This window comes from Macaca mulatta, chromosome 16 (assembly GCF_049350105.2).
Source record: "Macaca mulatta isolate MMU2019108-1 chromosome 16, T2T-MMU8v2.0, whole genome shotgun sequence".
Classification (NCBI taxonomy): domain Eukaryota; kingdom Metazoa; phylum Chordata; class Mammalia; order Primates; family Cercopithecidae; genus Macaca; species Macaca mulatta.
In genome coordinates, this window is record NC_133421.1 from 65,511,657 (window position 1) to 65,538,946 (window position 27,290).

The 27,290-nt window shown below is 40.5% G+C and overlaps 3 protein-coding genes across 13 annotated transcripts; all 3 read right to left on the minus strand.

Annotated features, from left to right (window-relative positions):
• On the minus strand, positions 1-621 carry LOC704318 (uncharacterized). Of its 3 annotated transcripts, none has more exons than XM_077973521.1 (2): positions 371-621; positions 1-250 (listed from the first exon to the last, which is right to left on the minus strand). In XM_077973521.1, the coding sequence occupies exons 1-2, from the start codon at positions 619-621 to the stop codon at positions 1-3; spliced, it is 501 nt and encodes a 166-aa protein (XP_077829647.1). The 3 variants fall into 3 exon arrangements, with proteins under 3 accessions (XP_077829647.1, XP_077829646.1, XP_028692310.2); XM_077973520.1 differs by having other exon boundaries at positions 296-621; XM_028836477.2 differs by having other exon boundaries at positions 1-621.
• Positions 622-10,145: 9,524 nt separating this feature from the next.
• LOC704430 (uncharacterized) lies at positions 10,146-11,606 on the minus strand. Of its 7 annotated transcripts, none has more exons than XM_015119628.3 (3): positions 11,341-11,606; positions 11,077-11,286; positions 10,146-10,911 (listed from the first exon to the last, which is right to left on the minus strand). In XM_015119628.3, exons 1-3 carry the CDS (start codon positions 11,604-11,606, stop codon positions 10,776-10,778), a joined length of 612 nt encoding a protein of 203 aa, XP_014975114.3. In that variant the 3' UTR covers positions 10,146-10,775. The 7 variants fall into 7 exon arrangements, with proteins under 7 accessions (XP_014975114.3, XP_077829648.1, XP_077829651.1 ...); XM_077973522.1 differs by having other exon boundaries at positions 10,146-11,016; XM_077973525.1 differs by having other exon boundaries at positions 10,146-11,016; positions 11,077-11,160; positions 11,266-11,606.
• A 4,742-nt stretch (positions 11,607-16,348) lies between these two features.
• LOC699135 (uncharacterized) lies at positions 16,349-18,566 on the minus strand. 3 transcript variants are annotated; one of them, XM_028836468.2, is made up of 2 exons: positions 16,829-18,566; positions 16,349-16,735 (listed from the first exon to the last, which is right to left on the minus strand). In XM_028836468.2, exons 1-2 carry the CDS (start codon positions 17,149-17,151, stop codon positions 16,444-16,446), a joined length of 615 nt encoding a protein of 204 aa, XP_028692301.2. In that variant the 5' UTR covers positions 17,152-18,566; the 3' UTR covers positions 16,349-16,443. The 3 variants fall into 3 exon arrangements, with proteins under 3 accessions (XP_028692301.2, XP_077829654.1, XP_077829653.1); XM_077973528.1 differs by having other exon boundaries at positions 16,349-16,624; positions 16,730-18,566; XM_077973527.1 differs by having other exon boundaries at positions 16,349-18,566.
• Positions 18,567-27,290: the final 8,724 nt, after the last annotated feature.

Below are 27,290 nucleotides of genomic sequence, written 5' to 3' on the forward strand. Positions count from 1 at the left end.
TTAGCAGCAAGAGGAGGCACAGCACAAGGGGCGGGGGCAGGTGGAGATGACACAGGTTGGGCGATAGCAAGTGGTGTGGCAGGAGACTCGGCCACAGACTGGACGCAGGCAGCAGCAGGGGCGGCAGCAGCTGGATTCACAGCAGGAGGGGCGGCAGCAGCTGGAGATGCAGCAGCTGGGACGGCAGCAGGTGGGCTGGCAGCACACAGACTGGCAGCACTGGGGCCTGCAGCAGCTGGACACACAGCAGCTGGGGCGGCAGCAGGTGGTCCTGCAGCAGGTGGTCTGGCAGCACTGGGGTCTGCAGCAGCTGGACACACAGCAGCTGGGGCGGCAGCAGGTGGTCCTGCAGCAGGTGGTCTGGCAGCACTGGGGCCTGCAGCAGCTGGACACACAGCAGCTGGGGCGGCAGCAGCTGGAGATGCAGCAGCTGGGGCGGCAGCAGGTGGGCTGGCAGCACACAGACTGGCAGCACTGGGGTCTGCAGCAGCTGGACACACAGCAGCTGGGGCGGCAGCAGGTGGTCCTGCAGCAGGTGGTCTGGCAGCAGGTGGGGCGGCAGCAGGTCTCCAGGCCACAGCTCTGCTCAGAGCAGACAGAGCCACAACAGGAGCTGACCATGGTGTCAGAGGGTGGAGGTTCTGGGTGGGTTTCTAGAAGAATGAGGTTCTCACGTTTGGAAGTATCCTCGGGCCACAGCCTCTTATATACTGCCCAGCTGTCCTGTTGTTACCACATTTTCCTTGTTTTTGTTTACTTAATAACTAATTGATTATCAGATTACACAATAATGTTTGCCCATTTAATGGTTTAAACTTGTTAAAAACAAAATTTTCTTGTCCTGATGTAATAAGATCTATCATGTCTGCCTTCTCTCATGATTCACACCTTGGTGGCATCTTCTAGACCACATTCTCTTCCTCTTCCTCTTCCTCCACAGAGGGCTGTTCATGTGATTCCCTGCATCTGGAATTGCATTTCTCACTCTCACTTCCGGTACCCTCTACCAAAATGGGATTTGGTCAGTCAGTCACACTTCCAGTTAGGCATTCCCTCTAGTGACCAATAGCAAGGAAAGCCCATCTGCTCAGTGTGGCATTCCTAGTCTGTGGGTCATTATTAAGCCATGAGCAAAGGGACAGCGATACCTGCGTGTGGCCTTGGTGACCTCTACACTGCTGAAATGGGTTTCCTTGGATGTTTTAAATTTTGGGTCATGTTCTATATCCTTAAATTTTTATACTTGGTGTTACTGATAGGTCACAGTTTCTTAAATTGATACTTTGCTCTCCTATATTTTGTGTCATGTCTCTCCAGCAGATCTATTAGATTCTGGAAGACATAGTCCCATTTTTGTTCCATAACTCATTGTTTCTTTAAAATGCCTCTAACTGTCTGTTAACATAATACAGGTGTGTGTTTTCACTTTTTAAAAAAGACATTTGAGATAATTGTAGATTTACAAACAGCTGTAACAAACAGTCCCAGGAGAGGCTGTCCGTACTTCACCCAGGCTCCTTAACACTGTGTAACATCTGTAGAATGCTTTTAAGAATCTATCTACCCCCACTACTGTGTCTTCCGTGAGGTGCTGATTATAGAAAGAGCTCAAGCTCAGTGAAATTAAAAACAATCAGTTATTTTTCAGATTGACATATAATATTGTATTTATCATGTACAGCATAATATTTTGAAATATGTATACATTGTGGAAGGGTTAAATCTAGCTCATAAATGCATTACCTCTCATACCTATCATTTTTTTGCGGTGAGAACACTTAATATCCAGGTGAGAACACTTAATATCCATTGTCAGAATTTTTCAAGAATACAAATGTGCAATATATCATCATTCACTGTAGTCACTATGCTACACAGCAGACCTCTTAAACTCATTCCTCCTGTCCAGCTACAATTATATGTCTTTTGACCAGTATCTCCTCAAGCCCATGACTCCCTAGCCACCCCTAGCCTCTGGTTATCTTCATTTTCTGCTCTACTTCTATGATATCAACTTTTTTGAGTGAGATCATGTGAGTGAGATCATGTGCTATCTGTCTTTCTGTGACTGGTTGACCTCACTTAGCATAATTTCCTTGAGATTTATCCATGTTGCCACAAATGACAGAACTTCCTTCTTTTTATGGCCAAATAGTACTGCACTGAGTGTATACTTCATTTTCTTTATCCACTTATTTGTTGGTGGACACTTGCATTGTGTGCATATCTTCGCAATTGTGAATAGTGCTGCAATCAATGTGGACATGCAGTTATTTCTTCAACATACTGATTTCATTTCCTTTAGATACATACTGTACCCAGAGGTGGATTGCTGGATCATATGCTAATTCCATTTTTAATTTTTTTGAGGAAAGCTTATATTGTTTTCCATAATGGCTGAACTAGTTTCCATTTCCACCAACAGTGTACAAGGGATTTTTTTTCACATCCTTGCCAATACTTGTTATCTTTTGTCTTTTTTATGATAACCATTCTAACAGGAGTAAGGTGATATCTCAATGTGGTTTTGATTTGTATTTCCCTAATGATTAGTAATGTTGATTACTTTTTCACAAACCTGTTAGCCATTTGTATGTCTTCTTTTGAGAGATATCTAGTCAGGTCTTTTTCCTATTTTTAATCAGGTTTTTGTTTTCTTGTTTGTGAGCTGTTTGGGCTCCTTGTACATTTGGATATTAACCCCTTATGAGATGTATACCTTATAAATATTTTCTCCCATTCTGTAGGTTATCTCTTAACTCTTCTTGTTGTATCCTTTGTTGTGCAGAACCTTTTTAGTTTGAAGTAATCTCGGTCATCTAATTTTTCTTTCATCGCCTGTGCTTTTGAGGTCATATTCAAAAAGTCATTACCAAGACCAATGTCATAAGTCTTTCCCCCTATGCTTTCTTCCAAAAATTTCATAGCTTCTGATCTTACATTCAAGCCATTAACTCCTTTGAACTGATTTTTGTATACCGTAAGAAATAAGGGACTAATTTCGTTCTGCTGCACGTGGATACCCAGTTTTCCTAACACAATTTATTGAAGAAACTGTCCTTCCCCCATTCTTGGCATCTTTGTTGAAAATCAATTGGCTGTAAATGAGTGACTTTATTTCTGGTCTCTCTATTCCATTCCATTTGTCTATGTGTCTGTTTTTATGTCAGAATGATGATATTTTGGTTACTGCAGTGTTGTGGTTTCTTTTGAAGTCAGGGAATGTGATGCTTCTAGCTATGTTCTTAGTGTTCAAGATCACTTTGGTTATTTGTGGTTCTATACAAATTTTAGAACTTTTGTTTCTATTTCTGTGAATAATGTCATTAGTGTATTTATAGGGATTGCATGAGATCTGCAGATTGCTTTAAGAATATTTGGACAATATTGATTCTTTCAGTTCATAAACACAGGATATCATTCTATTTATTTGTGTTTTCATCAATTTCTTTCATTCGTGTTTACAGTTTTCAGTGTAGATATCCTCACTCCCTTGGTTAAACTTGTTCCTGAGTATTTTATTTTATTTTATTATAACTATTGTAAATGAAGTAGTTTTCTTGATTTCTTTTCAATTAGTTTGCTTTTAATGTATAGAAAACCTATTAGGTTTTGTATGTTGATTTTATACTCTGCAACCTTACTGAATTTGTTTATTAGTTCTCACAGTTTCTCAGTGGAGTCTTTAGGGTTTTCTACCTATAAGATCATGTCATCTGCAAACAGAAACAATTTAACTTCTTCCTTTCCAGTTCAGATATTTTTAAAATATTTTATTGGTGTCAATGTATAATTTTATTACATGGATATATTGCATAATGGTCGAGTCAGGACGTTTAGAGTATCCATCACTGAAATAACATGCATCCTACCCATCAAGTAATTTCTCATCATCCAACCCCCTCCTACACCTCTGCCCCTCAGACTCTCCATTGTCTGTCATTCCACACTCTACGTCCATGCGTATGCATCATTTGGCCCCACTGTAACTGAGAACACGCAGTATTTGTCTTTCTGTGTCTGAGATGTTTCACTTAAGATAATGGCCTCCAGTTCCATCCATGTTTCTGCAAGTGACATGGTTTCATTATGTTTTATGGCTGAAGAGTATTCCATTGTTTGTATATAGCACATTTTCTTTATCCAGTCATCCATTGATGGACATTTAGGTTGATTCCATACCTTTGCTGCTATAAATAGTGCTGCGATAAACATATGTGTGCAGGTATACTTTTGGTATAATGATTTCTTTTCCTTCAGGTAAACACTCAGTCACGGGGTTGCTGGATCAAATGGTAGTTCCAGTTTTAGTTCTTTGAGAAATCTCCATACTGTTTTCCATAGAGGTTATACTAATTTACCTTCTCAACAACTGTTTATGGGTTCCCTTTCAGCTGCATCTTCATCAACATTTGTTATTTCTGTCTTTTTAATAACGGCTATTCTGACTGATATAAGATGATCTCTTATTGTGGTTTTAATTTGCATTTGTTTAATGATTAGTGATGATGAGCATTATTTCATATGCTTATTGGCCATTTGTATGTCTTCTTTTGAAAAATGTCTATTCATGTCCTTTTCCCCTTTTTAATGGGACTATTTGTGATATTTTTGTTGTTAGAGTTCCTTGTAAATTCTGGATATGAATCCCCTGTTGGATGGATGGATAGTTTGCAGATATTTTCTCCCATTCTGCAGGTTGCCTGTTCACTCTGTTGATTATGTCTTTTGCTGTGCACGACAGACCAGGAGCACCATCATCTTGGACAAACGCTGCCACTTTAAGTTCCAGCTCCCTTTCCAGCCTCATGCATTTCAAGGAAATCACTTCTCTTTTAACTACAAGCAGCCAGAAAGAGCAGACAGTAAAACACAGATAAGACAGCTCAGGCACAGAGGGAAGCAGGGGGAAAGTCTCTTGGGTAACTGCCAAACTTCACCCTCATATAATGGGCCCCAGTTAAACAGTGGGTCTTAATAAGCGCATTCCTTTCCCTTCATGTGTATTAAGATAGGGAATTTAAAAGCAGACTCAGGGGCTGTGCCTGCATAGGAATAGACACACAACTCTCCCTCCCAGATAAGCATAGCAAAGAGACACGGAAGCCTTCCAAGCCTCTAATAAACTCTCCCACCCTAAATCCTTAAAAACTCTTAGTCTGTAAAAGAGTGTGCCTCCAACCTAACTCGGCCAAACCCCCCTCTTAGGTTTGTTTTCTCTAAAAGAAACCCGTCTTTCGTGTTTCTTTCCTCTTTCTTTAATTCTTACAGTGCAGAAGCTTTTTTGTTTAGATAAATCTTATTTGCCTGTTTTCTGTTTTGTTGCCTGTGCCTTAGAGGGCATAGTCACGAGGTTTTTGGCTAGATCAATGTCCAGAAGAGTTTTCCCTAAGCTTTCTTCTAGGAATTTTTTTTTTTTTTGACAGAATCTCGCTCTGTTGCCCAGGCTGGAGTGCAACAGCTTGATCTCAGCTCACTGCAACCTCCGCCTCCCAGATTCAAGTGATTCTCCTGCCTCAGCCTCCGGAGTAGCTGTGATTACAGGCACCAACCACCATGCCTGGCTAATTTTTGTATTTTTAGTAGAGACAGGGTTTCACCATGTTGGTCAGGCTAGTCTTGAACTCCTGACCTCAAGCAATCCACCTGCCTCAGCCTCCCAAAGTGCTGGGGTTAAAGGCATGAACCATCACGCCCGGCCTCTTCTAGTATTTTTTATAGCTTCATGTCTTACATTGTAGCCTTTAGGGCATCTTGAGTTGATTTTTGTACATAGTGAGAGAGAGGCATCCAGTTTCATTCTTCTGCAAAGGCAATCCAATGTACCCAGCATCATTTATTCATTGAACAGGATATCCTTTTCCGTGTGTGTTCTTATCAACTTCGTCAAAAATCAGTTTGCTGTAAGCTTGCGGCTATATTTCTGTGTTCTCTATTCTGTTCCACTGATCTATGTGTCTATTTTTAACCCCAAACCATGCTGTTTTTGTTACTATAGCCTTTTAATATAATTTGAGAACAGGAAATGTAATGCCTCCAGCTTTCCCCCCACCCCAACCCTTCGGATTGCTTTAGCTACTTGGACTCTGTTTTTCACTTCCCTATCAATTTTAGGATTTTTCCCCCTAATTCCTTTAAAAATGACATTAGTATTTCAGTAGGAATTGCATTGAATCTGTAGACTGCTTTGGGTAGTATGGTCATTTTAACAGCATTAATTCTTCTGATCCATGAGAATGAGATATTTCCAATTTGTGTTGTCTGTAATTTCTTTTGTTAGTGTTTTATAGTTTTCCTTTCAGGTATCTTTCACCTCATTCGATAAATATATTAGTCAGTATTTTTATAGCTATTGTAAATGAGATTGCCTTCTTGATTTGGTATTCAACTGGATCATTATCGGTGTATACAAATGCTACTGATTTTTGCTTGTTGATTTCATATTCTGAAACTTTACTGAATTCGCTTATCAAATCCACGAGTTTTTTGGTGGAGCCTTTAGGGTTTTCTAGATATAAGATCATGTCATCTTTTGCTGTGTGAAGCTTTTTAGTTTAAGTAAGTCCCGTCTGCCAATTTTTGCTTTTGTTGCCTGTGCTTTTGAGATCTTAGTCATGAATTCTTTGGCTAGATCAAGGTTCAGAAGAGTTTTTCCTAAGTTTTCTTCTGGTATTTTTATAGTTTCACGTTTTACATGTAAGTCTTTGATCCATCTTGAGTTGATTTTTGTACACGGTGAGAGAAAGGGGTCCAATTTCATTCAGCAAACAAATAATTTGACTTTCTTTTTTCAAATTTGAATGCTGTTTATCTCTTTCTCTTGCTTGATTGCTCTGGCTAGGGCTTCTAGTACTGTGTTGAATAGGAGTGGTGAAAGTGGGCATCCTAGTCTTGTTCCAGTTCTTAGGGAGAATGCTTTCAATTTTTCCCTATTCAGCGTGATGTCAGCTATGGGCTTGTCATATGTGACCTTTATTATGTTGAGGTACATTCCCTCTATGCCTAATTTGCTGTGAGTTTTTTCATTAAAAGATTTTGAATTTTGTAAAATGCTTTTTTTTTTTTGCATCTACTTAAATGATCAAATGCTTTTTGTCCTTCATTCTATTAATGTGGTGTATCATGTTTATTGATTTATGTGTGTTGACCTAACCTTGCATCACCTGAGTGAATCCCACTTGATCACGGTGAATGATCTTTTTAATATGTTGTTGAATAAGGTTTCCTGGTATCCTGTTGAGTATTTTGTATTTTTGCATTTATGTTTATAAAGTATATTGGCCTATAATTTTCTTTTCTTGTAGTGTCCTTATCTGGCTTTGATAAAGAGTAATGCTGGCATTATAAACGGATGTTGGAAGTATTCCCTCCTCTTCACTTTTTGTGGAAGAGTTTGATAAGGATTGGCGTCAATCCTTCTTCAGATGCTTGTAGAATTCACATGTGAGGCTATCTGGTATTGGACTATTCTTTGCTGGGAGGTTTGTTATTGATACTTTAATCTTCTTATTCATTATTGGACTACTCAGATTTTCTATTCCTCATGATTCAGTCTTGGTAGGTATTATGTTTCTAGGAATTCATCCATTCCTTCTAAGTTATCCACACATCTACACACAAACATACACAGACATACACATACACATACACATAAGTGCATGTAAAACTGATAAAACTAGAACAAGTTCTGTGGATTTTACCAACGTCAGTCTCTGGAGTTTGCCATGTACTCTAGTGATGGAATATGTGACAATTGGGGAAAACTGGGTGAAGGGTGCATAGGACTTTGCTGTACTTTTTTTTTTTTTTTACTTTCTGTGAATTTATAGTTATTTCTAACTAGAAAGTTAAAAAAAAAAGATATATGAAGACTATTGGAAAAAAAAGAGGAGCATGCTTTTACTTGCCAATCTCATTGAATATTTATGACATCCTTACTACGTGTTGTGGCTATTGTGATCCTTTCTTTAAAGAAAAAAACCCTAGGCTGAGATAGTTAACATGTACAAGAACATAGCTGGTATGTAGTACAGTCAAAATTCAGCCCCAACTCTAATTCCCAAGTGCACAGGCTATACTCTATATAGAACTTCCCTATCAGTTTAAATCCCTTCCTTTAAATAAGTTTAAATCAATTCATGAGATGCAGTTTACTGAGGACTTTCTATTTCAGTGGCTGTTGCAATTTACAGCTCTTATGTTAGATGTATTAGGTTCAAATATGCCTCCTTCTACACATTTTCCTATTTCTGCTGTGAGACAGAATCCTAGTTTTGATAAAAAATCTTGTTGGAGAGTATCAATTTAATTTTTCAATTGTATGATGCCCTGATAACATGTAGTCTCCTGTTGTGCAGAAAAAGAGACAGAAATACACATAGACCAATGTATTAATAATAAACAGTGAAAGAGAACCACACACACAGATTGCCTCAAGTCTACCTAAATGGTACTTCTTTTATTACACAGAACAGCTGTAATTTTCTTCTTTTATGCACTTTTTTCTCTTTAAACTAATTGCTTTGTTGTGGCTTTTGAAGTTCATATTTTTTTTTTATGTTTACCTAATTGATACCTCATCTGGAGGATTGGACCATCTTCGAATCTTCTTCCTCTCCCACGGGTTGACCCAGAGCTAGTGGTAACTGATGTCTGAGTGCAAAATTCCAACTGCCTTGCCTCTCAGAAAGATGGGGCTATGATACTATTCACTCTCTAGAGCTTCCTATAGGGCCAGAAGAGAAAATCATTCAACAAAAACCATGTTCTGCCTTAGGTTCTTTAACTCCTCTATTCTGCCTCCCAGTTTCTTACTGATTTCTCCTGAGAGCATTTTCTTATAAACCACTCATCCAAGAATCCTTGTTTCCGGTTCTATTTTGAGTGAATCCAACTTAATGCACCTCTTAAACACAGTTTGTTTTAGAATAGAAGTTACTAACATGGCAATTCTGCCTTATCCTTCAGATATAATAATGTGGAAGAAAAAGAGACTGAAGACCGGGTGAGATGGCTCATGCCTGTAATCCCAGCACTTTTTGAGGCTGAAGCAGATGGATCACTTGAGGTCAGGAGTTTGAGACCAGCCTGGCCAACATGGTGAAGCCCCATTTCTACTAAAAATACAAAAATTAGCTGGCGGTGGTGGCACATACCTGTAATCCCAGCTACTTGGAGGGCTGAGGTGGAAAAATTGCTTGAACCTGGGAGGTGGAGGTTGCAATGAGCTGAGATGGCACCACTGCCCTCCAGCCTGGATGACAGGACAAGACTCCATCTCAAAATAAATAAATAAAGCAGAGAGAGAGAGAGAGAGATATTAAAGACAACTAGTCCAGAGATAACTGTGCCAAAACTGAGGAGGAGGAGGAAGAGGAGGAGGAGGAGGAGGAGGAGAATATTTAGAACATTTACCTATTTAGTAGACAGTATACTCAAGAGTTGACCGTGACACCGGGGTAACCACAGATATTGTATAAAAATGATTTAATTATGTTATGTGAAATAGGCCAAGCACAGAAAGACAAATTGCTAATGGAATGGAACTCATGAAGATAAATAATAGTTTGCTGGTTATCAGAATCAGAGGAGGGTGCCTGTGAGAAATGAAGAGGTTGATTAATGGGTACAAATATAAGTTAGAGAGAAAAATATGACCTAGTATTCAATATAACTGTAGGATGACTATAGTTAACAATAAGCTATTAAACATTTCAAAGTAGCTACAAAAGAATAATTCAGATGTTCCTAGCATAAAGAAAAGATGCATTGTGATGGATAATCCAATTACCCTGATTGGATCTTTACACATTATATGGATATATCAAAATTTTATATGTGCATCTATTATATATCAATAAAGAAGGAAAAATGTTTTGAAGTTTGAAAAATGTTTGAAGAACTGAGGTTAGGAACACTGGTGTCTTAGATTGGGTACCCACTGGAGCAGACCCAGGAGTATATTTGGGAGGTGGTCCCAAGAAGTGCTGTATGGAACACAAAAAATGTTCCAGGAAAGGGAGGGAAGTGAATACAAGATGAGTTAATGATCAGAATAGCCCTGTAGGCAGCTGGAATTTGGTGTCTCTGAGGACTTCTGACAGGCTGGTACAACATGCTCCGAACTGGAGGAGAAATAACTAAAACATGTGTTCACCAACCCCTACTCATTTGTTGAGTGCTGTTCTGAGAAGCTTTAACTCTACAGTCCAGAGCTTGCCCTTTGGCTACAGAAACTCTTCAAGAAGAGAGTTCCAGTTGCTTGCTCTAAGAAACCACCATTGTATATTAGAATAAAGTGTGCTGAGGAAATAGAGGTGGTGCCCCTGAAATTACGTGCTGTGGTCTTCTCCTCTGCAGAGAGAACAACAGAAAAATGACTGGTAATGACCACACCCAAAAAAGAAAAATAAGAAGACACAGTATCTGTATATTTCTATGCCTGAAAATTTATTTAATATTTATTTAGGTAAATATTTGTTTAAAATGGAATAGCTCCATATGAGAAATTACGGCAGAGAGCAAATATTTCAATTAAGATAGTTGACAGATTTTGGAGCAAATTACAACCCATGTTCATTTGGTAGAGAGGTAAAATGTAGGGGGAGCATATATTTGGAGGCCAGATTCAATCTAAGAATTGGTTGGAACTGAAGTTTTCCAACTAGCTTCCCATGACTCAGCTCATAGATGAGCTACATCAAGAATGCTGGTTGATGAGAATCGGGTGAGTTCAGATGAGAGTCTCAGCAGCAAGATGCACTACAGCAGGTTGGTCAGCAGCACGTGGTCTGGCAGCAGTTGGGATGGCAGCAACTGGACACACAGCAGTTGGTTTGAAAACACTGAGTTCTGCAGCAGGTGGTCTGGCAGCAGCTGGGGTGGCAGCAACTGGAGATGCAGCAGGAGGGCCTGAAGCAGCTGAAACCACAGGAGGAGGAGCTACTACTGCTGGAGATACTGCAGGAAGGATGGCAGCAGCTGGAAATGCAACAGCTAGGGTGGCAGCAGGTGGTCCTGCAGCAGGTTGTTTGCCAGAAGATGGGCTAGCAGCACAGAGACTGGCCACACGGGGACCTGTAGCAGCTGGATACACAGCAGCTGGGGCGGCAGCAGGTGGGCTGGCAGCACACAGACTGGCAACACTGGGGCCTGCAGCAGCTGGGGCGGCAGCAGGTGGTCCTACAGCAGGTGGTCTGGCAGCACTGGGGTCTGCAGCAGCTGGATACACAGCAACTGGGGCGGCAGCAGGTGGGCTGGCAGCACACAGACTGGCAACACTGGGGCCTGCAGCAGCTGGGGCGGCAGCAGGTGGTCCTACAGCAGGTGGTCTGGCAGCACTGGGGTCTGCAGCAGCTGGACACGCAGCAACTGGGGCGGCAGCAGGTGGTCCTGCAGCAGGTGGTCTGACAGCAGCTGGGGCGGCAGCAGGTGGGCTGGCAGCACACAGACTGGCAGCACTGGGGCCTGCAGCAGCTGGACACACAGCAGCTGGGGCGGCAGCAGGTGGTCCTGCAGCAGGTGGTCTGGCAGCAGCTGGGACGGCAGCAGTTCTCTAGGCCACAGCCCTGGTCAGAGCAGACAGAGCCACAACAGGAGTTGACCATGGTGTCAGAGGGTGGAGGTTCTGGGTGGGTTTCCAGAAAGGAGGGTTTGGAAGGTTTGGAAGTCTCCTTGCCCCAGATCCTCTTTTATACCCTGCTAAGGCCTGATGTCATCAGATGCAGCACTCTTTCCTTGTTGTTGTTGGTCCTGATAAGCAGGCAATTATCAAATTAGGCAAGTTTGTTTTTCTGCTTAAATTTGTCAACATGGAGGAAAGCATTATTTCCTTCCCCTGGTGTGTTAGGATTCCTCAGGTCAGCTCTTCTTGAACAACCTCTTGTGTGCCTCTTGCTGTAGCTTCCTCCTTGAGCTGCCATGTGACATCTGCCTGTAGGTACCATGCGCTGCAGCCTCATTTTCTTGAATACATTATGTCTGACCGTGGGTGATTTTAATTCTTCTAGGCCCATAATTTTCTTTTGGTGATTCAGGAGGAGAAAGCTGTGCTTTAATCTCATGGCATGTTTGTTATGAATCAAGTGGGCAATGAAGGTTTGAATGTGAATCAGGTGACCAGTGGCATGAAAACACAAATACTATTAGGATGCATTCCTTGCCACCTTCCATACAATGAATCATGACCCATTTTCTAGACATTCTGATGGGGAAAGCAGAATTGTTTTAAGGTGGACATCTAAGTCATGAATTATTGATGCTTCTTTGTCTTGAGAAACAACACTCCAAAACTCAGTTGCAGGGCCTTTAGCGGAAATTGGCTACAGAGATCAGTTATACTAAAAGGTTCAGGTCCCTCCGCTCTCTGCTCTGAGGGGCTGATTTTCCTTCTGACTTTTCCTTCCTGTCTCTCTGGCTTTAACAGTCACATTGAGTCATCTCCTTTATTTTTAAGGTTTACTTGCCAATCTAAGGTAAAGGACCTAGTATCCTTGCTATATCTATATCTATATATATATATACACACACACACATATATATTTATATATTATATATAAATATACACACATACCTACACACACACACATATAAACATATATATACGTATATATATGTATATACATACACACATACACATTATGTCTGACCTTGGGTGATTTTAATTATTCTAGACCCATAATTTTCTTTTGATGTGTGTGTGTGTATATATATATAGATATAGTGTATCAGTGTATATATATGTGTGTGTGTATATATATACACACATACACATCAGTGTATATATATGTGTGTGTGTATATATATACACACATACACATATACATCAGTATATATATATACACACACACACATACAGGCTTGAGGGAATATATATATTCCCCCAAAGGACCTTAGGAATATATATGCATGTGTATATATAGTACTTTATATATAGGTAATATAGGAATATATATATTTATATATTTATGAATATATAATGCATATTCCTCATATGTTTGTATTTAGTAATATATAAATATATATCATATATAATAACATATTTAGGAATATATATTTACTTTTATTTTATTATATTTATTTAGGAATATGTATTTACCTTTATCTCCTAAGGCCCTTTACCTTAGGAATATTATACACACACACACACACACACACACACACACTCCCCCAAACCTGGGTGTTAAGGAAACCCAAGGAAGAAGGCAGAAACTCTCTGTCTTTGTGCCACATTCTTCTGATTACATGTCACCCTCCACTTTAGCATGCTCTTGGTTAGCAATTTCTGTCTGGACTGGCCTCTCCGAGGATACTATGGACACCTCAACTCTGCTGAGGCTCTTTCCATAAAACATGCTCATCAAAATATTTGGAGGCCGTGAAGGAAAGAAAAAGTGAATATACCAAATGGCAGAACCATGGTTCCAAAACAACAGAAATACTCTCACAAGGAATCAAACCTAACAAGATGAAGTATCAGAACCAATTGTAGATCAAAAGAGTGGTTATTAATGCCACATGGCAAACGAGATTGGGGAGGAGTGAATATATCTAAATTTATTGGGAGTATTTATTTAACTACGCACACACCCTAATGTTTTGTCCACTCTTAGCACACTTTCACTAGATAAAATATTACAGGTTGAGGACATCTTATGTGAAAATCGGAAATCTGAAATGCTCCAAAACACGAAACTTTTTGAGTACCTATATGATGCTCAAAGAAAATGCCCAATAGAACATTTAGGATTTCAGGGTTTTGCATTAAGGATGCTCAACAAGTATAATGCAAATATTCCAACTCTGAAAAAACTTGAAATTTGAAACACATCTGGTGCCAAGCATTTCAGATATGGGGTACTCAACCTGGATCACCACTATGAGCCCTATTACTCCAGGCATACGGTGGAAAGACAGGTTGAGAACTTCTTGTCTAGAAACAACCACTGTATGTGTATAAGAAGACCTTGAAGCAGTTTATGATGAGGACCACTTAAGTGTTTCACACTCTAGTAACCTCAGTATTAGTTCACACTTACGGCCAACCACTTACTGCCACTAAAGCTGTGTTAACTCCTGCATGCAAACTTGAAACATTCATGAAAGTGGGACATTTACTAATGTAGATGTGGCATTTCTAATCCTCCCAGAGAGTTCGGAACACATCTGGAAAATGCATTTCAATCCAGGCTAGAAGGATAAAGATAAATTGGGGTTTATGAAAAGCAAAGTTGCTCTGAGGGTGACGTTATGATCAGTGAGGAACAAATGGAAATGCTTTGGAAATTTAACCTAAAAAGGAGAAAACTGGAGCAAAGCAAAGGCAGTGCAGCCTGAAAGGCCTCTGTATGAGAATGGACTTCCTCAAATGGCTGCCATGGGCTGATACAGGATAGGGAAGATAGGATGTTCCTAGGGAGAAACAAAATCTGACTCACCATGAGGAAGGTGCTTTATGAAACGGGCTGCCTCTAGAGATAATCAGGGGAGGGGTTCCAGTGTGAGCTGGTGTTGCTGACTGAGCCACATGCAAGAGCCAGATGGAGGGAATTGGATGAAATTACTTTGAGCTTCCCTGCCTGCATTCAGGTGCATGTAAGTCTAATAAATGGAATATGATGTTGTTATATTGTTAACCAGTTTCTACTGCTGCCCTGTTCCTGATTTCCAGGCTTACACAACCAGGATAACAATCTGGCTCCTGAGTGGGCCCCTGCTTCAGCACCGGCTGGTGTTCTGAGCCTGCACTGGCTCTGATGTACCCAGACGCAGCATCGTATTGAGGTCCTGAGCCTTTTTCCTCAGTCAGAGTGAACAGAAGCAGGTTCCAAGCTGTTACGGGGTTAAAACCCTGGTGAGCCCCTTTATGGTATACGAGAACAACTCTAAGATTTCCTCGAGACTTTGAATTACGGGAAAAGAATCATACGCTTGAGGAACCCAGATGATGGGTGCCTACTGATGACTCAGTGGAGATCACTTTTATTTACATTAATTGAGTTTTTTTTCTTTGTAAGGTGAGTGTGTGTGTTTTACTTAATATAAGTTTGCATTATGTTTAGAAATCTCTCATGATTTCTTCTAGTACTTTAGCACTTTCGTTTTCCCCAGCTTTATTGAAGTATAGTTGGCAAATAAAATTTTACAAATATCAAGTGTACAACATGATGCCTTGATACGCATATATTGTGAGCTGATTATCACAACCAAGTTAGCTAATAACCTATCACCTAACATAGTTACTATTTTCTGTGTGTGTAATGAGAACAATTAAGATCTACTTTTTCAGAAAATTTCAAGTACTCAATACAGTATTATTAACTATAATCACCATGCTAGTTACTAGATCCCTAGAACTTAGAACAAATGTCAGATTTTGGGATTTGACATGTACTATGGTCCTATGAGAAGTGATCACTGAGGGAAACTGAGTGAAGGGTACAGGGAACTTTGTCTTATTCAACTTCATGTTAACCTATAGTTATTTCAAAATCTATAGTTATTTACAAAAAGTTAAAAAAATACAACAGAGGCTAATTGGTAGTAAAAGAGAGCCTGCTTGTGTTTGTCAATCAGGCATCTTTATCTCATTGACATTTTGTGATTACCTTCATGTGTTTTTGAGTTATTATGATCCTTTCTTAAGAGAAAAGTAATCCTAGGTTGACAGAGTTTAAATACCATGTCTGAGATCGTAGTTGGTATGCAGTACAGTCAGGATTCAGCCTCAACTCTGCATAATTCTCAAGTCCACAGAATATACTCTACACTGAGCTGCTTCTGTTTAAATTAGTTTAAATCACATCATGGGAGGTAGTTTATTAAAAACAATTTTTTGTGCTGGCAGTTACATTCCACAGCTTTCATACTATATGTGTTAGGTTCAAAAATGTCTCTTAAATTCTTCTCCTGTTTCTACTGTGAGACTGAATTCTGGCTTGGATAAAATCTCATTGGAGAATGCCAATTGAATGTTTTAATTGTGAGGGTGTTTGACAACGTGTACTCCTGTGTTGTGCAGAAAAAGAGACAGAAATACATACCATTGTATTAATAACAAATGAAAAGAGATAAGCATTTTTGGTGCTTTTGAACACTATGAAGTTTTATTGAGGAACATCAAACAATTCCACATAAAAATTGATTCGACAGAATAACATTAGAAAGAAACATCTAGAAGGGTATCATTTGAAGTTTTATGTATATTGAATTAGAATAAAGAATTCTAAAACATGTGATGTGGAATTTGCCTGTAAATTCAGATTCAATAGTAATAAAAAGCTTCTATAAAAGAGAATAAATACTAATAAAGAGACTGGGCTTTTTCAAATCAGTCCATGCCTCTGTTTTCATGACATCAGGAAGTCCCCAAGTTCTCTGAATAGACGCTTTCTGCCTGAACTGAAGGATGGGGGAAAGAAGGTGCACAAATCCAGAGCAGGTCACTCAGCAGCAAGAACTGCCACAGCAGATGGGGCGGAAGCAGGTTGTTCTACAGCAGGTGGTCTGGCAGCAGGAAGGGCGGCAGCAGCCAGACGCATAGCAGTTGGGTCTACAGCAGCTGGAAATACAGCAGGAGGGCCGGCAGCAGGTGGGCAGGCAGCACACAGACTGACAGCACTGGGGCCTATAGCAGCTGGAGACACAGCAGCTGGGGCGGCAGCAGGTGGTCCTGCAGCAGGAAGTCTGGCAGCAACTGGGTCTGCAGCAGCTGGAGATACAGCAGGAAGGCCTGCAGCAACTGGAAATGCAGCAGCTGGGGCGGCAGCAGGTGGGCTGGCAGCAGCTGGAGATACAGCAGCTGGGGCGGCAGCAGGTGGTCCTGCAGCAGGTGGTCTGGCAGCAGCTGGGTCTGCAGCAGCTGGAGATACAGCAGGAAGGCCTGCAGCAACTGGAAATGCAGCAGCTGGGGCGGCAGCAGGTGGTCCTGCAGCAGGAAGTCTGGCAGCAGCTGGGGCGGCAGCAGGTGGGCTGGCAGCACACAGACTGGCAGCACTGGGGCCTGCAGCAGCTGGACACACAGCAGCTGGGGCGGCAGCAGGTGGTCCTGCAGCAGGTGGTCTGGCAGCAGCTGGGGCGGCAGCAGCTCTCCTGGCAGAGATCTTGACCACAGCTCTGGTCAGAGCAGACAGAGCCACAACAGGAGTTGTTCATGGTGTCAGAGGGCGGAGTTTCTGGGTAGGTTTCCAGGAGAATGAGGTTCTGGAGTTTAGAAGTCTCCTTGAGCCACAACCTTTTATATACTGCCCCAGTTTCCTGTTGTCACTATGTTTTTCTTGTTTTTGTTTATTTAGTTGTTAAATAATTATCAGATTACACAATAGTGTTTGTCCGTTTAATGGTTTAAAATCACTGGGAAGAAAATACTCTTGTCCAGTTGTAATAAGATCTATACCATCTACTTTTCCTCAATTCTCACCTCAATGGCATCTTCTAGACCAAAATTATCTTCCTCTTCCTCCACACAGGGCTATCAAGTGATGCTTTGCATTTGGAATTGCATTTCTCACTCTCTTTTCCTGTACCCCCACCAGAATGAGATTTAGTCAGTTACACTACCAATTACACGTTTCTTCCAACGACCAAGGGAGAGGAAAGCCCTTCTGCTCAGTGTGGCATCTGGCCTGGGATGAGAAGAAAAGGTTCTATTTTGTGTGTCATTTTTGAGCAATAAGGAAAGAGATAGCTCTTCCTTTATGTGACCTTGATCACCTCTACACCACTGGAATGGGTTTCCCCGGATGTTTCAAACTTTGGGTCCTGTCCTACATCCTTAAATTCCGGGAGACTACTTATCTGGATAGCTGGTGTTACTAAAAGGTCCTAGTTTCTTAAGTTCCCACTTTACTGTCTTACAGGTTTGTGTCATGTCTCTCCAGCTGGTCTCTTGGATTCTAGAAGACATAGCCTCACTTTTATTCCTCATCTCATTTTTAATTGTGAATATTTTTCAATACAGCAAAAATGTTGAATGTTCAGAATTTGCATCTCATCAGAACTGAGTTCCAGTGCTGGGAAATTACCAGATTCATTTTTTCAATCAATCTGAAATGTCAGAAGACTTCAGCAGATTCCAGCTTACTGAATTAAGATTTTGCCTTATCCCCTAGTTAGTAGTGGGCAAACTCAGGCATGCCTTAGAATCATCTGGATGGCTTGTCAAAACACAGATTGCGAGGCCTACTCTCAGAGTTTCTGACTGCTGGGGAGAGACTTAGTTGTAACAAGTGCCCAGATGATGTAAATGCTGAAGGTTCGATGGCCACACACAGACACCTCCTGCTTCATTCTGTTCATTCAAGCTTTACAGAAGCACGTGGCTCAAGGTCCTGCCTTGTTTATAAAACAGAGGTGTTAAATGGATAATCTGAGAGACACAAGTTGTCAGCCATTGGGATTACAAATATGATGTAGATTCTCCTTCAGGGGAGCTCACAGTTTACTAGAAGGAACACACAAACACACACACACACAAACACACACACACACACGCACAGTATTATACTGTGATAAAGTAACCTCAAAGGAGCTCATCATAGTTTAATTAAAAGAATCATACTTAGAACAAATTAGCAAACATGACAATTTGCTGGATTAATTAATAAATATTTTAATTTAGTTTGTATTTATTTTTATGATATCATAAAATTTACCTACACTGAAATGAACAAATCCCAAATGTACTGTTTGATGAGTTTTGATAAACGGGTACATCCATGTAACCCCCACACCTATCAAGATAGAGAATGATATCATTTGGCTGTGTCCCCACCCAAATCTCATCTTGAATTGTAGCTCCCGTACTCCCCATGTGTGGTGCTGTGGTATCACGGGAGGGAACCGGTGGGAGGTAATTGAATCAAGGGGGCTGATTTTTCCCATGCTGTTCTCATAATAGTGAATAAGCCTCGTGAGATCTGATGGTTTTATAAAGACCAGTTCCCCTGCACATGCTCTTTTGCCTCTGCTGTGTAAGAGGTGCCTTTGCTCCTCCTTCACCTTCTGCCATGATTGTGAGGCCTCCCCTGCCATGTGGAACTGTGAGTCTTTTTTAGAGACTCACAGTTAAATCTCTTTTTCTTTATAAATTACCCAGTCTCTGGTATTTCTTCATGCAGTATGAAAATGGATGAGTACTGAGAACATTTTCATTATACTAGAAAGTTCCCAAATGTCACTTCAGTAAACTCATCACTTCATAGAGGCAGCCATATGGGGAAATTATTAGCCATGTTCTAATAATTTTTCCACCATAGGTTAGTTTTGGTTTGAAAATTCAAACAAATAATTTTCAGCATAATTGTTTTTTTCTGTCTGTCATCTTTGCCTTGGTATGTGGCTGTGAGAGTCGCAATGTTGATGCATGCATCACTAGTTCATTCAGAGCTATACTAATGATGGGCAGGGCTTCATTTTAACTGTACCAGCCAATGTCATGGTAGGGTGACCAACTGTTTCTCATTGCCCAGTCTGAGAGCATTCCCTGAACTCAGGGCTCTCATTGCTAAAACTAGGAAGTCCCAAGAAGTAAGAGACAAGTTGTTCACTCTATGATGGCGTCCTTAAATGTCTTAATTAAGATCATTAAAGACCAAGCACCTTGCAATATTTCTATCACATTAACTTGTTTAGCAAACACTTGATTTATGAGTCTTTACTTTGTGGGCTGTGTTTGCAAAGCTGGAGAACGTGAAAGATTGAAACTATTGTATTGTGAAACTACATGGAGTCCTGAAGAGGGAGGTGTTTATTTGATTTGCTGTATATCAGGGGCTGAGGAAAAATTTTAAAAAAAACATAAAAGAAAAAGGTTTAGATTATGAGGGGAGAGGTTTCCATATAAATTTATAGGAATTAAGAAAACTCTATCACCACAGCTACAAAGGCAGGTACATTCTGAATGTAGGGAAATGTATGGAGAATCACAACCCCTCATCCAGGGGTTCTACAAGTTGGTTGAATATTAGAGTCACTCAGGGAGTGTTAAAAACTACTGATGCCTGACTCTTGCTCAGAAACATTCTGACTAACTGCTGTGGGTTATGGCCTGGGCACCAGAATTTTTCAAGTTTCTCAGGTAAAGGGCAGCCAAGCTTGAGACCCATCTGCTTAAACTGTCTGTATGACATACATTGTATAATATTCAATTGGGAACAGAAGCAACTAAAATAATTAAAATACAATTGGTAGTATCTATATAGTAGAGAAAATGATACTGGATTTTAAACACTGAATTTGGAGTATTGTAAACTAAAACACTGATAATTATCTTTGCTATTTTAGATGACTCTAATACCAAAACCGACATTCCCACATGGATGATAATGGAGCAATAGGGCATGAACCACCATGGGAAATTTCTATAGACAGCACACTGGATTTTTACAAAATGAGCCTCAAAAGCAGGCGAGATGTCTGTCATTTCATGTATTTGCTGCTAAATTCTACTCACCGTCTGGTGAAGCATACTTGATATTAACTTGAGGACCACACACACAAGTTATGCCAAGTCTATCTAAACTGTCCTTCTTTTATTATATGGAGTGGTAGAAGGAGTGTAAGTTTTTCTTTCATATTCATTTTTAAATTTTAAACTAATTTTATTGTTGTCTTTTTAGAAGTTCATGATAAAAGACCTCACTTAGGTAAACATCAAGGAAATTAGAATGAAGTGAACTCAACTGATATTTGCAATCAACACTGAAGAACATGTGTTGTGTTTACCGCGCAACCTGGACACATCGTATTAACATACCCTTTAAAGAATGACATGGGAAATGGGCTTCTCTTGTCAGGTATCGCATCTGTTATGTTAGTACTCTGACATTTTTGGAATGAAAACCTAGTATGCACTTTGGAGATAAAATGCAATTTCATTAGGTGAGTTACTGTGACTTAGTTATAAGACTGTGAAATACATAGAGAGGCCTACAAAAGGCATGTCTAATTGATAGATAAATTACCATATTTCCCATTCAATTAAGTTCCTATTTATAATAAAAATGAAATTGTATTAAAATATTTAAGAATAAGCATTAAACAATGTTACCATTCTTGGTATGAAGTGGTATGTGTAATTAGAGCAATATTTAAAATAATATGAATACCCATATGCCATTCGGGAAATCTCTTTGTTCTAAACTGTCTTCAATCACTGCTTTATCTTGACTTTTAAAATTTAAATACGATGAGTATTTCAGTTCACCTTGGATTTTAAAAAAACTTTTTAAGTGAAAAACACATATACTAAAAATGTATAACATATATACATTAATTAATTATTGATATAACGAATAATTATTAAGCAAGCATATATGTACCCAAAGCCTTCGTCAAGAAATAGAATCTTGTCATCCATAAGAGGTGCTCCTATATGTCTTTTCTTGACTGTATCTCCCTCCCTCCATTCTAGAGGTAATCGCTATTCTGATTTTAAATCTTTCTACTTTTTTTAATAGTTTTTCAACCTAGATATGCATCCATAATAATACAGTTTATCTTCCCACATTTTAAAATGTAATCTAAATGGAATCATAGTATGTGTATTTTGTGTTTTGATTATCTTGCTCAACATTGTGTAAGAGCTGGGGCAGCAGCCTCTAAGTTAGCCCCACTATTTCCGCTTCCTGGAGCTCACGGTCTTAAGTAATTCCAACCCTTTGAGTAACTTACTTCTAACCAACATCATATGGTACATTGAATAATTAAGTTATCTTACAAAAATTGTTACTTTCTTCTTGTTGGCCAGCTCTGGTTTGCTCTCACGCTCACTCTCATTGGATTTGATGAAGCCAGCTGCTGTAAGAGACAGTGATCCATGTGGTAACAACTCGAAGACAGCCCCCATCCAACAGCCCACAAGGAACTGAGGCTCCCTCTAATTGTCCTTGGGAGCTGAATCCTGTCAACAACCACATAGTGAGCCTGGGTGTAGCTGCTTCCTAGTTGAGGCTTTAGATGAGACTCTAGTAACAGTGAACACCTTGATTACAGTCTTGGAAAACACTGTGACGTAGAGAACATAGGTAAGGCATGCCTGAATTCTTGATCCACAGAAGCTGTGAGATAATGTGTGTTGTTTTAAGCTGTAAGTTGTGAAGTGATAATATAAGGCAACAGTAGATAACTAGTATAGATTTATCTGGTAACACACAGCCCATGGAAGAAGAGGAAGGGATCAAAAGGTGCAGAGAAGGGAGGCCCAGGCGGGTGGATCACGTGGTCAGAAGATCGAGACTATCCTGGCTAACATGGTGAAACCCTATCTCTACTAAAAATACAAAAAGTTAGCTGAGCGTGGTGGCATGCACCTGTAGTCCCAGCTACTCTGGAGGCTGAGGCAGGAGAATTGCTTGAACCTGGGAGGCAGAGGTTGCAGTGAGCCGAGATCTAGCCACTGCACCCCAGTCTGGGAGACAGAGCAAGACTCTGTCTCAAAATAAATAAAAAGTACAGAGAAGTGGAAATATTAAAATAGCTCTGGTCTTAAGGCCAAGCAGCTGACTATGTTTCGAGGGTGAGTCTTGGAGACACTCTGTTTACTAAAGCAGTAAGGAATGAGCAGGTAAGAGAGTAACCAGCATCAATGAGAAATTTAGGAGTGCCTATTCCATAAGGTCAGCATTCGTGATAAAAAGTTTTGTTATAGAACTAAGCTTCCCAAGAGTAATGGGGATGATAAGATCTCAGAATAGCAAAGCCAGGAGGTAACATTTAACTTTAAGAATGAGTGTAGGTATAATTATATGATATGCAGCAAGTGAAGAATGGCAAACTAGGGAGAGTATTTTGTGACTCACAGAGATCTATGATTATGGACTACAGAACATGGTGGTACTCAGAATAGGACATAGGTGGCCAAAAAGGCATAGGAATAGCTGTAGACTCTGTGGATCAATATCTATATCTATACTCATATCTATATCTATATCCATAGCTAGCTACATCTATATCTATATAATCTATATCCACAGCTGACCCTTGAACAGCACGGGTTTGAACAACATGGGTCCTCTTATACATGGATTTTCTTCTGCCTCTGTCACTTCTCAGACAGCAACATCAACCCCTCCTCTTCCTCATTCTACTCTCAGCCTAATCAACATGAAGATGACCAAGATAAATACCTTTATGATGATCCACTTCCACTTAGTAAACAGTAAATATATTTTCTCCTCCTTGTGATGTTCCTAGTAACATTTTTTCTTCTCTAACTTACATTAACGTAAGAATACGGAATACAATACATATAACACATAAAATGTGTGTTGATTGTTTAAGTTTTCAGTAAGGCTCTGGTCAACAATAGGTTATTAGTAACTGAGTTTTGGGAAAGTCAAAGTTATTCTTTAATTTTTGGTTGCACAGGATATTGGCACTACTAACACTTGTCTCATTTGAGGGCCAACTGTATATCTGTATCTCCATCTGTGTATATTTCAAGAGCTTAAGATTAAACAAGCAAAAAGATAAGTTGCTCCAATGGAAATTCATAAACCTTTATCCAGTTTCCGGATGTGAGTTGATTATTGGACCTAGAATGTATCAACTAAAGGAGAGGCCAGTCCTCCCAAAAACGGGGTCACAGTAAATAGTAGCCTCACTAGTCCTTTCCCATAGATACCCACAGCCATCTTCTCAGGGGAAAGTAGAATACCCATGCATTTGGATGCTGTTGGATACCAGATCTGAGTTGACATTGAAAGCTGGAAACCCAAAATGTGAACACAAACCCCATTAGGATCTCATAATCATGGTCAGAAAATAAATGGGGTCTTGGTGCAGGTTAGTCTTACAGTAGTTTCACAGGGTGCACAGACCCACCATGGGGTCATTTACCCAGTTCTCCAATGTAGAGTTCACCAGTAACCTTCCTTGACCTACGGAGTAAGAATTATTACAACAGGAAAGTCCCAATGGAAGCTCGTTACATTATCTGGGACCTCTCACACATTCTCCACACAAACGAGTGGATAAAAGCAAGAAATTAGAGACATATTCAAGACTTTAAAATGCAGGAGAGGTGAATACTGCCTTCATATGATTCACTAGTTCAGACCCAACAAAAACCATCTAGATCATGGCAGATGACAGTGGATGAATGCAAACCCTATCAAATAAAAATGTAATTATAGTCAATGTGATTGATGCATGTAGAATCGTTTCTGGGGCAAATGAGCACAGTCTTCAATATGGGGTATGTGGCAACCAAACTGGCAAATATATGCTTTTCAATAACCACCAGGAAGCAGCATAATAAGTGAATCCATTTCACCTGGAACAGACAGTGGTGGTAACACTCTGTGCTGAACCAGGGATATGTTAATTCTCCTGATCTTTGTCACAGTATCATCTCAAAAGATCTAGGCATTGTGAACATCCTACAATACAGCATGTTGACCCACAATATTGATAATGCCATGTGAATCAGACTTGATGAACATGAAATATGAATTCTGTGGAGATCTTGCTAAGATCCATATGCTCTAGAAGAGAAGAAACAAGGATTCCAGAGGCTGCCACACTGGTAATATTTTTAAGCATCATGTCTAGAGCATACCAGGACACCACTGCTGAATATCCGACCTGCCAGCAAGAGAGCAGCCCGGAGTCCCTCATAACGTACCATCCTATGAGGGGATCAGCCAGTTACTTGCTGTTGATGGAACTGACATACAGTCAGGCGATGAGTGCTTCAGCCAGCACCGTTACATGGGGGCCCAAGAGAACTTGATGTGGCAGTGTGGAATCCTACCTAACTTCACCTTTGGCTAATCAACCCCATATGGAGCACAAGGTATGTAGCAGTGGGCAGGTAACCATAGATACCCTGTTATCCACCCTGTTATCCACAGTATACTTTATACTGCACTATCCAGAAACAGCTGAACGGATAGTGTGATGCAACCACCTCTTGAAGCCGTAACAGAGATCCCAGCTTGGAGATGACACCCTGTGAGGTGGAGTGCTGTTCTTCGGGATGCAGTAAGAATTATTACACCAATCACCATCACATGGTAGTGTGTCCACAATAGGTAAAATACATTAATACAGAAAACCAACATGTGGAAAGAGGAGTTGCTCACTCACCTTCATGCCCTGTGAGCCACCTGAGGGAATTTATGCTCTCTCCCAAATAACTATAAGTTTTATGGAGAGGTCCTGGCTCCAAGAGGGGAGGAGCCACCTCCAGGAGGCATAGTAAGGATTTAATTGGAATTAAAGCTATGGTTGTTAGCATAAAGAAAAGAGCTATTCCCACTGGCAATTGGCCTCATCATCATGAGGAAGCAGGACCGCTGTTATGCCAATGGGGACAGGGAGGAATATATTTAGCACTTAAGTGATCCCCTGGGGCATGCTTGGTGCTTCTACTTCCAGCCTTGACTGCAAATGAGCAAGTTCAAGGGCTCAAGCCTGATAGGAACACAATAACCAAGGCTCAGAGCTCTCAGGATGAGGACTCGGGTTACCCTACCAAGCAAGTGACCTAGACCAGAAGCGGGGGTGCCCGTGACCCCTTCTCTCATACATTTCTCTAGAAACTGCGACCAACCAGTTGGAGTGAGCCTAACGAAAGAAACAGCTGGAGCTAAGCAGTGCCAGGGGTGGACTACAGGGCTCCCTATCCTGATCCCATTTGCCAGAAAGATGCCCCATCCCCAAGCTAGTGTAGGTAGGACAGCCAGCGGCTCCCTGTGTTCGCTTGCACGCATCTCCAGGTAGTTGTCCTCAGCCTCCAGGAGCCACCTCATCTGGAGGATTCTGCTCTCTCTGCATCCTCTTCCTCTCCCATGGGTGGCCCATAGCTGGTGGTAACTGATGTAGGATTGCAAAGTTCCAACTACCTTGCCTCTCAGAAAGATGGGTCTGTAATACCATTCACATTCTAGAGCCTCCTGTGGGGTCAAATGAGAATAAAATCCTTTTGGGCTTAGCCTCTTCTACAATCCTATTCTGTTTCCCACTGTTCCTTACTGATTTCTCCTGAGAGCATTTTCTTATAAAAATCACTCGTGCAAACATCCTGGTTTTAGGTCTTTCTTTGGTGCCTTCAACTTAGCAGCATGGCTCAGGGTGAAACCTTTTTCAATATAGCCTTTTTTAGGATAAGAATCACCAACATAGTGGTTGTGTCCTATCCCTCAGATAAAATGATGTGGAAGAAAAAAACAATCGAAGACAACTAGTTTCAAAGCAAATGTGCATATTGAAATAAACACTTTAAAAATTAAAATGCTTAACAGAAGGCCAAAAAAGTAAATGAACAAATAATAGAAAAACATTTTAATGCACAAAAACTGAAAAGCAAAAAAAAAAAAACCAGCAAAATGTTCAGAGGTGTCCATTCAGGTGACAATAAACTCAAGAGTTGACCAAAATCTATGGTAACCATTCATATTGCACAAAAACATTTTGAAGGACACTGATAGTGAGATTGGGAATACTGCTGTTTTAGACTGTGTGCCCTCTGGAGCAAACCCACAAAAGAGGATCTGACAACATATAGTATATTTGGGCAATTAACCTAAGAAACACTGGAGGAAACTTGAGAAATGACCCTGGGAAGGAGGGAAAGTCATTATAGAGTGAGTTCATGATCAGAATGTTCCTGTAGGCATCTGGAATAAATCCCAATGAGGACCTCTGGAAAACTGGTTTGACATACCCTCCACTGGAGGGAAACAAGTCAGGGCATATATCACCAACTCCCACTCATTCTCTGAGTGCTGTTCCTAGAGGCTTTAAGTCTCCAGCCCAAAGTTTGCTCCTTTATCCAGAGAAAGTCCTCAGGCAGAGTTTCAGGTGCCTGCTCTAAGGAACCATTTTCCTGTATTTGAATGGAGAGTGCTGATAGAACAGAGGTGGAGCCCCTGATATCATCTGCTGTGGTCTTCTCCCTCTGCAGGGAAGAACAGCAGAAAATTTGACGGGTAAGGACGAGAATTCAAGAAGGAAAAATAATGAGACACAATGCCCATATATTATTTGTATGCCTCAAAAATTAAAATTTATTTAAGATAGAGGAATAGCTCCATGTGATAAATTATGGTAGAGAGCAAATATTTCAATTCAGGGAACATGGGAGTTGACATATTTCAGAGAAAATTCAAACTTGTATTCATTTGGTAGAGGGTAGCAACATAGTGTTGGGTGAGCATATTTGGAGGCCAAACACAATCCAAGAATTGGTTGGAACTGAGGTTGTCCAGGTGGCCTTGCATGATTTAGTTCACAGGTGGACTCTATCAAGAATGCTGGTGAATAAAGGCAGGTGAGTGTAGGTGAGGGCA